General features: G+C 42.0%; 1 protein-coding gene across 1 annotated transcript; it reads right to left on the bottom strand.

Moving 5' to 3' along the window:
- Nucleotides 1–210: 210 nt before the first annotated feature.
- Nucleotides 211–11525, bottom strand: HAPLN4 (hyaluronan and proteoglycan link protein 4). Its single transcript, XM_069964404.1, has 5 exons — nt 11459–11525; nt 10912–11032; nt 4693–5055; nt 4288–4590; nt 211–1047 (listed from the first exon to the last, which is right to left on the bottom strand). The coding sequence occupies exons 2-5, from the start codon at nt 11030–11032 to the stop codon at nt 689–691; spliced, it is 1146 nt and encodes a 381-aa protein (XP_069820505.1). The 5' UTR covers nt 11459–11525; the 3' UTR covers nt 211–688.
- Between the last annotated feature and the right edge of the window lie 1319 nt (nt 11526–12844).

Here is a 12844-nt window from a genome sequence, read left to right as displayed (position 1 = left end):
GTGAGACCATGTGGGACAATACAGAATTTGTTTCCATAAAGACATGCTTGGTGAAGGAATCCTAGGTCTCCCTGTACCCACCCTAACCCCCATCTCCAAATACAACTTAATATATCCATCCAAATACAAAATAATATTATTACACAATTGATTCTGAGTTATCTTGGATGGTATATTGAGCACAATCATTGTCAAGAATTCAGAGTGTATTCCAATACTATAATCTTTCTTACAGCAGACTGTATATCCATCAGAGAAGTTCTGTATTCCCATGTATTAGTTGTAGTTGCACTTTCAGTATGCATTTCTTACTCTTTTCAGAAAAATGAAGAGTTTATCAAGTTAAATGGAGCATGGTTGTGCTTTGAACATTGTAATTCATTCCCTTAAACCTGGGATGAGAATATGATCCAGACCTTATTTATCTTCTTGAACTCTTTACTTGACGTCCATGAGATTTGACATGAGAGTCCATATCTGTTTTTCTCTTCAGTCCTTCCATGTCTACAGTGTTTCTTCCACAGTTTTTTATAATCTTATTATCAGCTTAGATATGTTATGTATATTGACCCATTTTCAAGCAATTGAAGGTTGTTCTTTATGTGTGCATTGATATGTGTGTATATATTGGTATTCATTTCAGATCATGATGACCATCAATGTCGAGCAAGCTCTTTTCTCACATACTCTACACATGATTAGATTTCCATTGGTTGATTCCATCCTTGATCTTCTTTTTTTCATCATTTTCTTTTGTGTCACTTTTTTTCTTAAAGCAGTAAACCCCAAATAATTTATACTTTTTACTAGGAAACCCTAGGTTCCTCACGCCAGGCTCTGTTCCTCCACACCTCTGCCGTGGATTTACAATGGGGTAGCGGACACTGCCGTCACCAAGCCACCCTGCTTCACATCTGTCCAAAAGCTGCAGTTTCCAGGCTGCATATAGTTGACCGACTTTGGCTACTGTATCACCATTGTTCTCACAGGCTTTAGCTGCCTCTGGAAAACTCATCTTGTGGTATGTCTTCAAGAAATAAACTTTTCCTAAAGGGCAAAAACACATATTGAACATGTATATACAATAATGAAATAAACAATTATGCAATGTCCCGATACCTGTATGCCAGCTACATATATAGAGTTGTTAAGTGGTTGAGGATTACCTTACATGTCTGGGTATAGTCTTCTTTAGTTCACTACACTGCAGTCTTCCAATCCTGAGGGAATTCTCTATCTGGACAGCATAGTAAAATCTCTACTATTAACACATGTAAAAAAAATAATAAAGAAGCTATACTTACCTGTCTACAGTCCCCCGATTTCCTCCTAGGAGTCTTTCAAGACTGACTTGTCTTGGGGATGACCGCCTGCTCAGCCAATCACTGGCAGTGGCGAGATAGATATGAATATACGCATAATCTAAATCTAAAGTTTCATGACTCGACATTCTACAAACCTGCTTAGATGCAACATTTTCTAAACTACTAATGCATGCTTATAAACATATGCAGGCGGTAGTGTGAAAATGCTTGGTACAGCAATATAGTACAATAAAAAGATATTGACCGTCATATACTTCAATATCTAATATCTAATTGAGTTACATAAAAGAGATATACTAGTATAAATCATTTCTGAGTGTCAGATGCCAGGAGGTCCGACTGCTGGGACGTCTGCAATCTCCAGAACAAGGCCCCAGGTCTTTATAATGGAGCTGCGAGTTGCACTCAGCATTTTTCAGCAGCTCTTTAGACAATGAATTCTGTGGAGGCATGCACACTTGACTTGACTTACAGATCCATTTAAAACAAAGACACAGTGCCCCAGTCCTGGGGATTGTGGGGGGAGGGGGTCCCAGCACTCTGACCTCTGCCATCTAACACTTCATTAGTTAGGGCTGTATTACATGGTCCGATTTGCTGGATAAGGGAGCACCAATCTGCTAGATCTGAGCTCACTTACAGAGCCTATTACACAGCTTGTGCGGCAGGGGTTGAATGGACATTGTTAATGATGTCTGAACAGCCCTTGCTTTAAGGGTGTCTTCACATGTAGCGAGTTTGCAGCGGAATTCACACTGCGAGTTTTGCAGCAAATCAACTGCAATATTCGGTACCATTACAATCTATGGCCCTACATTCTCGCAGTGGATTTGCTGCGAAAAAGGGTGAAATCTGCTGCGAACTCACTACATGTAAAGGCACCCTAAAGGGGTATTCCGGCATGAATAGAAAATAATAAACATGTGCCTACCTGTCTATGCTCCCCCAAAGTCTTCCTTGTTTGTTTCTGCGTTCCTCACTGACCGGTACAGCCTCCGGCACTTCCGATCCCGTCTCTGCAGTCACAGGCCGTTCAGCCAATCACTGGCGGCTGTGGTTAGCGAGAAACAGGCAGGAGGGCACCGGGGGAGCATGGACAGGTAAACAACATGTTTATTATTTTCTATATACAGGAGTACCCCTTTCATCAGCTGATTTTAAAAGACAACAGTCTGCCGATGATCATCTCCTCTGCTGATAGCTGTCTTTATTGCACAGAATGATATCTGCCTGATTCGCCTGAATCGCTCCATGTAATAGGGCCCTTAGGTTTGTTATACACTATGTTTAAGTTCTGTCTCCAAGCACTAACCCAACACCATGGCTACAATTGGGGTTAGCAGCCCATGGATGAAAACTACATATATAAACCTCACCATTAACAACATAGTTAAGGTTGGAACACATCTTCACATTGTTTATATAAAGTACAAACCTGTATATAAACTCCATTGACATGTCTGTTAACAATTTGTCAAAAGACATTAGCAGATCAGTGGCCGCGTACAGTGCAATATCGGACCGTATAGTCTAAACATTGAAACTAGAGATGAGCGAACCTGCCGAGGTTCGGGTTCGTATGAACCTGAACTCTCGACTTTTGACTGCCGCTGTCTGCCCGCTCTGTGGAGAGGGTGGATACAGCCGGAGGACTGCCTGGAAAAACTGGGATACAGCCATAGCCATAAGCTGCATCCCGGTTTCCAGGCGGTCCTTAGGCTGTATCCACCCTCTCCACGGAGCGGGCAAACAGCGGCAGTCAGAAGCCGAGAGTTCAGGTTAATACGAACCCGAAACTCGGCAGGTTCGCTCATCTCTAATTGAAACCTGACAGTGAAGCAGTAAAGTGGATTATCTTTGAGCTCACTGGTACAACTCTGCATTAAGCAAATAACCAGATAACAAAAAACTGTTCTTGCAATGTCCTGCTATGTACCTACAACTTGATTGCCCCCCCCCCCCTTCCATTTGCCTCAGCTCTACTGTTGGGCTTCCCCATGACTACCTCACCCTCAATGCTTAGCCTGGATTTTTACTACTGCACATACATGAGTTTTGTACTGTACTTTATGAGCACAACCTTTGATAATGCTCCAAACTAGCTAACAGTATATATTTTTCATCAACTGTGAAGTAGAAGAAGCGGTACATAGATCAATAAACTTTTTAGTGACTAACATTAAATTTTCCTTTCATCTTTTCAAATACTTTTCTGCTGAAGCTTGCATATGTAACACATGAAATCATGGACTACAACAGTACATTATTATTCAAAAGTAGTGACACAAATTGGAGTGAGTACCCTACAGCAATAAACTGAATGGACCTGTCACCATTCCTGACCTGTCTGTTTTAGTAAATATTGTATTCCCGGTGAAAAAACTATTCTGGATCACTGATTTCTATATTTCTGGGATGTGCCATTTTTCTGTTATTCTTCAAAGAATTACATGACTTAATAACTAACTGGGTCTTACCAATTGGGGGAGTGTGTCTGACACTATCCAAACAGAGCCGACAGTGTCAGTGTAGGGACATGCATCCGTCTGGTATCACCCAGTTGGTTATTTAGACATACATTTCTAATTAGACGGAACAGAAGAACAGCACATCATAGAGCTATAAGAAAATATCCTCCAGGATTATTTCATTTGGAATACAAGTATTTACTAAAGCACACAGGTTAGAAGTGGTGATAGGTTCTCTTTAAGGAGGCCAGATTGTGCTACACAGGAAGGATCAGCCTCTACAACCTTTCTATGACCCGGCAGCCTATTTTCTATTCCCAGGGGTCCTATAGCAGCTGCATGGTCTGCTACTATGGTATGGAAGTTATATTGAAATTAACTTATATAAAAGCACATGGCCTGTATGTTTATTGACTTGAGTGATCTGTAATAGTTATGTTCTGTTCTTGTCATTTACAGTAATGGGGTAATATGATTGTAAAGAAAAATGTTACCATTAAGATTGGAAGTAAAACAGAAAGCATCATAACGCTCATCATCCTTGTGTCTGTAGCCATAGTTTCTAACTCCAGTAGGGGTGTCTTTTTTACCACATTCTTCACGGGGTTTGGCGATTGGATACTGCACCGAGCCATCATGCAGCCACCCTGCATTGCACCAGTCCAGCCCATTAAGCCAGGCCTCATGAAGCTGGTCATATGAAGCCAGAATTCCATCCTGCAGCTTACAAGCCTGCTCAGCATCATGAAAGTTCAATTTATACCGCCCCAGTCGTGGGTAGTAGGGGAAGATAACACCTGAAATGAAGGAAAAAGGAGGAATCAAAAGGCAAATCACATGTGGGATACTAAACACTAAATATAATCTTAGAAATATACATTTGTTTCCATGAGAACTACCTTCTAAATCCAGTTTTACTGTTCCTGTGTCATCCTCTAACTCGTTGGTCACCTCACACTCATATCTTCCATAATCATCTAGAGTAACATTGTGGATGATCAGTGAAGCATCCCCGGGGTCATGCTCTTGAAGAGATACACGGTTCCTAAAGGAGCCAAATCCTCTGCTTTCTTTCCCCAGAGCCACAAACACATCAATGAAGGCTGCAGGATCACTAATCTTGGACCACTTAATGCGCACTGGTGCAGGGTCCTCTCCAGAATGTTCATAGTGGTATCGGCATGGAAGAATAATGGTACCACCTCGGTGTGTGGTCACTATACCAGGAGCTGTCTGCACAATCACTTCACCAGTCTCACCCTCTAAAATGAGTAATTAATGATGAGGAATGAGGAAAAAGAAAAGAAAATAAATTTGGTAAAAAAAAACGTTACATAGAAATAATAGAGACAAGCATTATTTTAAGTCATCTCCATTGTTTGTCACTTCCCTGCTGTGTTACAGATTATTGCAGAGGAGGCAGAGAATGACAGGTTATCCCAGGCAACAGCAAGGTAAGGAATTGGGTTCAAATTGCACTTAATACTGCACAATTTTTGCACCACCATGTGCCAACTCATGTACCATAAGCATTCTCTCACTAACCAAGTTAGCGACTCATGTATAGCCAATGGTCCACAGGTTATGGCATGCAAATTCTTGCCTTGCCCCAGGTGCTCTTAACCCAAACTTTACCAGTGGTCACGGGTAGCCTCTATTACCCCTGAAGTCAAGATGCAGTAGTGCATAATATTAAATTTTTTAGTTTATCATAGTCTTGTTAATATAACTAACTAGAAAATGTACCCGGCGCTGCCCGGGTATAAAGTTAATCAGTGAAATTAGTGTATACCTGTAGTGCATAGTTGGAGGGGTTCTGTATACCCACAATGTATCGTTTTTAGGGGTCTCGCATATCTATAGTGCATAGTTGGGGGGGCTGTATACCTATAGTGTATAGTTGAAGGGGTCCTGTATACCTGTAGTGTGTAGTTGGGGGGCTGTATACCTGTAGTGTATAGTTGAGGGAGGTCTTGTATACCTGCAGTGTACAGTTGGTGAAGGTCCTGTATACCTGTACTGTATAGTTCGGGGGTCCTGTATACCTGTAGTATATAGTTGGTGCTGTATACCTGTAATGTATAGTTGGTGGAGGTCTTGTATAGTTGTAGTTTATAGTTTGAGGGTCCTGGATACCTGTAGTGTATAATTGGTGGAGGTCTTGTATACCTGTAGTATATAGTTTGGGGGTCCTGTATACCTGTAGTGCATAGTTTGAAGGTCCTGTATAACTGTAGTATAGAGTTGGTGGAGGTCCTGTATACCTGTAGTATATAGCTTTGGGGTCCTGTATACCTGTAGTATAGAGTTGGCGAAGGTGCTGTATACCTGTAGTATATAGTTGGTGGAGGTCCTGTATACCTGAAGTATATAGTTGGTGGAGGTCCTGTATACCTGTAGTGTATAGTTTTGGGGTCCTGTATACCTGTAGTGTAAAGTTTGGGGTCCTGTATACCTGTAGTATATAGTTGGTGGAGGTCCCGTGCACCTGTAGTGTATAGTTTTGGGGTCCTGTATACCTGTAGTGTCCTGTATACCTGCAGGGTCGTATTAACCATTAGGCACCCATGGTCTGGTGCGTAGGGTAGCACCTTGCAGAGGGGCAGTACCCTCCCGTTCAGACTTGCCAGAAAATCTGGTGTCTTTTTGAGGCGGGTATCGCGGTATTGGTCAGGTCTGGTGTGGCGGTGTTATCCAGTCACAGTATGGTGGAATTGGTCTGGTCTGGTATAGCGGTGTTATCCAGTCACAGTATGGCGGTATTGGTCAGGTCTGGTATGGCAGTGTTATTTAGTCACAGTGTGTCGGTATTGGTCATATCTGGTATGGCGGTGTTATCCAGTCACAGTATGGCGGTATTGGTCAGGTCTGGTGTGGCGGTGTTCTCCAGTCACAATGTGGCGGTATTGGTCAGGTCTGGTATAGTGGTGTTATCCAGTCACAGTATGGCGGTATTGGTCAGGTGTGGTATAGCAGTGTTATCCAGTCATAGTATGGCAGTATTGGTCAGGTCTGGTATGGCAGTGTTATCCAGTCATAGTATGGAGGTATTGGTCAGGTCTGGTATGGCAGTGTTATCCAGTCACAGTATGGCAGTATTGGTCAGGTGTGGTATGACAGTGTTATCCAGTTATAGTATGGCGGTATTGGTCAGGTTTGGTATGGCAGTTTTTTCCAGTCATAGTATGGTGGTATTGGTCAGGTGTGTTATGACAGTGTTACCCAGTCACAGTATGGTAGTATTGGTCAGGTCTGGTGTGGCGGTGTTATCCAGTCATGGTATGGTGGTATTGGTCAGGTCTGGTATAGCGGTGTTATCCAGTCAAAGTATGGCGGTATTGGTCAGGTCTGATATGATGGTGTTATCCAGTCATGGTATGGTGGTATTGGTCAGGTGTGGTATGGCAGTGTTATCCAGTCACAGTATGGCGGTATTGGTCAGGTCTGGTGTGGCGGTGTTACCCAGTCACAGTTTGGCGGTATTGGTCAGGTCTGGTATGACAGTGTTATCCAGCACAGTATGGCGGTATAGGTCAGGTCTGATATGGCAGTGTTATCCAGTCACAGTATGGCGGTGTTGGTCAGGTCTGGTGTGGCGGTGTTACCGAGTCACAGTATGGCGGTATTGGTCAGGTCTGGTATGACAGTGTTATCCAGCACAGTATGGCGGTATTGGTCAGGTCTGGTGTGACAGTGTTATCCAGCAAAGTATGGCGGTGTTGGTCAGGTCTGGTGTGGCAGTGTTACCCAGTCACAGTTTGGTATACCTGTAGTGCCCTGTATATACATGTACTGTATAGTTGGAGTAGGGGGCCCTGTATATACATGTACTGTATAGATGGAGTAGGGGGCCCTGTATATACATGTACTGTATAGATGGAGTAGGGGGTCCTGTATACATATACTGTATAGATGGAGTAGGGGGTCCTGTATACATGTACTGTATAGATGGAGTAGGGGGTCTACCAGTTATTACTGTGGATCTGTTGTGAGGCAGCTTCCCTAGCAACCATTGCTCCCTGTGAAAATGAGAGCAGTAATCCTATTGGTTGCTAAGGCTCCAACTGCCGTTTCCACTGGGCAAAGCTGCAGCTAATTATATCACCTGTGTAAAAACCTTCCAGGGCACCCAATGTATCTGTGGGCCAAATTTGGGGTCAAACGGTTCAGGCGTTTGGAAGTCTATATGGGACAGACAGACAGACAGACAGACTTTCATTTTTATTATATAGATGAGTCCTTAAGGGAAAAAATGAATAGAAAAAAAAAAAGACTATGGTGGGATTACTTTTGAGATGACACAATTTGCTCCAAAAATCTGACATCCAGTACATGCCTTGCTCTTCATAAGTAAGTCCTTCATGTGCTTTAGGGTACAAACCCACTTGACGTATTTGCTGCGTGAATCAGTCTTAAAAATAAGCAGGCAAAACGCAGGTTGGCTTTATACGATTGTTCTGCGTTAAAATACGCAATTGCGTATTTTTGAAGCGTGAAGCTTGTTGTTAGCAAAGCATCAGTTGTTAAAATACGCAATTGCGTATTTTTGAAGTGTGAAGCTACATGCGTTTTTCGCACAGGTTGTTAACAACTGATGCTTTGCTAACAAGCTTCACGCTTCAAAAATACGCAATTGCGTATTTTAACGCAGAACAATCGTATAAAGCCAACCTGCGTTTTGCCTGCTTATTTTTAAGACTGATTCACGCAGCAAATACGTCAAGTGGGTTTGTACCCTCAGACACTTTTGGACCTCGTTCAACAAGAGAGTGTTGCTAACTGGGAAAGGGGGCATGCAACATTTTTTCATAAAATAAGCTAATGGTTTGGCTAAACTTAGACAGTAATATGTAAAGATGCACCAAATTTATTAAAGAACATAAGCCACTGTGATAGATTTGGTACATTTTGGACTCTTTAGTCTACACTGTCTAAGTATTAATTTATTCAGTCCCACTGTGTCCTGAGTACCAATGTCACCGATAGACATGCAAGAATTATATTTTGGCAGGATTCCAAGGATACAGCTGATTTGTTGCTAAATTAAAACTTGGAATCTAGATAAATGTCCCGCCAAATACTGAATTTAGCTTATCTTTAAAGGAGAACTTGACATAAAGAGAATTGCTGATCTTTAGGTTCCTCAGCTAAGTTAGAACTGAGGGCAGAGATACAATAGATTAGGTATTTTTATTGACAGTAGATTAATATTACATTTATGACCACTGTTCAGGTTATAAATGGGTATATCCTGTATACCAGCAGTCCCCAACTTTTTTCCACCACGGACCAGCTTCAGGCAAAATAACTTTTCCATGGTGCAGCTGCACAGGGGTGTGGCTTTGGTCTGATGGGGGTGGGGTTATGGAGGGGGTTGGCGTGTAGTGCATACTGAATCTTTTAGTTATTATGTTTATAATGTGAATATGACCCCACATGACTCCAGTATTGTTGTTAACCCCCCATGATGCCCCTAGCAGTGCAGTTAAACTCCATGATGCCCCTAGCAGTGTAGTTAACTGACCATGATGCCCCTAGCAGTGCAGTTAACCGACCATGATGCCCCTAGCAGTACAGTTAAACCCCATGATGCCCCTAGCAGTGTAGCCAACCCACATGTGGCAGCTACCCCTAGCAGTGCAGGCAGGGGCGGATTAACTTTACCATAGGCCCCGGGCTGTTACAGACTATAGGACTGATATTACAGACTATCGAACTGATATTTCAGACTACTGGACTGATATTAGAGACTACGGTACTGATATTACAGACTATTGGACTGATATTCCAGACTATTGGACTGATATTAACGACTACAGGACTGATATTCCAGACTATTGGACTGAGAACGTATGTCAGCTGGTAGGAATACAGCTGTAATCACTGAACAAATGCACATATACAAATCCGATGTACGATAAATTACTGTAACAATTTAACAACAGATGTGAGCAGACCAAAATACACTTTTGGGCACTATGTGTAAATTGGCAAATCCAATATTCAGCCTGCAATCCCAAAGCTAAGTATTGCTGCGACTGCAATGTTTTCTATGGACAGGAAAATGCTTGTTGCAAAAATGCTAGTCTAACCTTGCTAAACACCCCACTAATCTCACTTCCTATCTGACTAATGTCACTAATCTCACTTCCTATCTGACTAATGTCACTAATCTCACTTCCTATCTGACTAATCTCACTTCCTATTTGACTAATCTCACTTCCTATTTGACTAATCTCACTAATCTCACTTCCTATCTGACTAATCGAAATGGCGGCATGCAATGAAATAAGGAGACACTGAAAAATGTTCGGTTCGAGTTCGAGAAAATCGAGATGTTCGACTCGAACCTAACTTTTCTCGAACTGTTCAATCAACACCATCCTTAAGGAGCCAGACAAACTAGTGTATGAAGTATTATGAAAAAAAAAGATATATATTATCTATTGTTGCACATAGCAACCCATCACAGCTCAGCTTTCAAATATTACATATTACAAGTAGACATAAGGAAACCTTAAGGACGCCCTGGTTCATCCGAACCTGAACACTCTGGCATTTGATTATGGTGGCTGAAGAAGCTGTATGCAGTCCTATCGAGTCCTGGGCCATAGGCTGAATCCTTTTTTTCTAGGGAGCCATAGGGCTGCATCCAACTTCTTCAGCTACCGCTAATAAAATGCTGCAAACTTGGGTTTGAATAAACCTGAGCATGCTTGAATTGTGCTCATCTCTATTAATAAATGAAAGCTGAGCTTTAATTGGTTACTATGGGCAAGAAAGGTCTTTCTTACAAGCAGACTGCTTGCTAAATTTCTCCCAACGTAACCAGTTACATGTAGAAAGGGGCATTTACTGGGTTAAGCCCTTTTAGCAGCAGCAGAGTAGGCACATGCATACAAGTATGATCTGACCTAGCTCCAGTTCACTCATATCACTATAATCATAGGATGTAAATCGGTATTGGAATCAAAACATTGTCATGTGGAATTAAATCATTTCATTTAGCTATAAATAAATCTTGTGTAGGTGTCCAACTAATGTAAGCAATTGTTAATAGATGAATATGGTTGCATTACGGTCTTGTACAAAAAGTTCAAAATTGGTCAGCCACTAACCTTGAACATGGACTATTTTTCTCTGGCCCCTGTTACTCTCTGCAGAAAGAGCTGAATGGAAAAGCATAGCCAGGTACAGAACACAGAAGAGATGGGAGAATTTAAGATGCCCAGGGGCCATCTGGTTGAACAGAGAAACAGAGTACAGTGAGGGGTCAGTAAGTCAGGAGAATCCCTGTGCACACCATAAGGACAGGACATCAGGGTGAGAAATATGTCAACATAGATAACACTGTAGGTCTATATTTTATGTAGAATTCTTACTCAGTTATTGCCAAGCTGCAATCTATAAGGACAAAAAAAGTTGTAACTGGTCGCATTTTCTTTAATTTCAGAGCAATAGCTCCGGTTACAGTTGTAGAGCAGGGATTCATTATGTCATTAATTTATAATGAACTAGAGACACTACAGTTACATAGTAATAGTTAGGACATGAGCAATAAGAGGTTACGAGAGAAAAGAGAAAGGAATCATGCAATCTTGAGAAAAGTGCTGAGGAAAAGAAATATGTATAGAATGTATGATGATGGAAGAAATCTAATATTACCTTGAAGCTTGTTTTAACTATGACCTCAGGAATTTAAGAGTCCCATGGATATTTCAGCTTGTTCCTGCATCCAGCATTATGTGAACTGCACCAAAACATTGAAACACCCCCTTCCCCTCCTTCCTCCTTGCAGATCCTGAGCTGGGATGGAGGGGGGAGAGATAGGGAGCTTGCAGTTCTATGTCCCGTAGCTCAGTACTGCAGTACTGTACCTCTCACAACCTGCATTGCTAGACTGCAGGGGCAGACTGCACCAAAGTGCCCCTAATAAAGTGCTGGACAATTCACTGGCTGATGACAAATAAACACTATGGAGATTTTTAACTAGAGCATTTAACAAACAAGGAAAACTGGAATGTAGAGTTTTTGGTAATCTTTTACATACCTGACTATTCTTTATTATATTTGGATTTCTGATATATTGATTTATGCCAATATACTGCAGACAACATCACTGAAAACGTCCTATAAGTGTCCGATGTAAACTGCACTCTTAAAATAATGTGGGTTCCTAGTGAATATAGTGGACAGTCAATGTAGTCATGTTGCTGCTGACCCATACTTTGGAAAAAGTTAATTTCAATCAGTATTTCATGGGAGGAGAGTTGAAATGAAATTAAAGCTGACCTCTGCTTAGTTTCTATGGACAACAGAGAATATTACAATAAGAATGCAAGATACTTCATCATCATTTAGGCATTAGGTATACCTGACAGTGCCATCATAAATACCACCACAACCTCCAACCATTGGAAAATGCAGTCATGTTACTTGACATCACCATTAATTCATTGCTAGTGTGGCATAGTTATTGAACCAGAGCCCTGGGAACAATTTGGATGTGTACTTTTCTTAGTTACTTCACTCTCAAAAATGCTGAGAGATTAAATAGAAAAAGGATCAGGTGTGCGAATGAGAGAAAGGGATCAATATTATTGATGATATTAAGGGGCACCAATGCTGAGTGGGGATACTAGGGGCACCAATACTAAGTGGGGATACTAGGGGGCACCAATGCTGAGTGGGGATACTAGGAGCACCAATGCTGAGTGGGGATACTAGGAGCACCAATACTGAGTGGTGATACTAGGGGGCACCAATACTGAGTGGGGATACTAGGAGCACCAATGCTGAGTGGGGATACTAGGAGCACCAATACTGAGTGGGGATACTAGGGGGCACCAATACTGAGTGGGGATACTAGGAGCACCAATGCTGAGTGGGGATACTAGGAGCACCAATACTGAGTGGGGATACTAGGGGCACCAATCCTGAGTGGGGATACTAGGAGCACCAATGCTGAGTGGGGATACAAGGGGGCACCAATACTAAGTGGGGATAATAGGAGCACCAATGCTGAGTGGGGATACAAGGGGGCACCAATAC

This window comes from Dendropsophus ebraccatus, chromosome 3 (genome assembly GCF_027789765.1).
Source record: "Dendropsophus ebraccatus isolate aDenEbr1 chromosome 3, aDenEbr1.pat, whole genome shotgun sequence".
NCBI lineage: Eukaryota > Metazoa > Chordata > Amphibia > Anura > Hylidae > Dendropsophus > Dendropsophus ebraccatus.
Note: the sequence above shows the minus strand (reverse complement) of the source record. Positions and strands in the feature narration are given on the sequence as shown.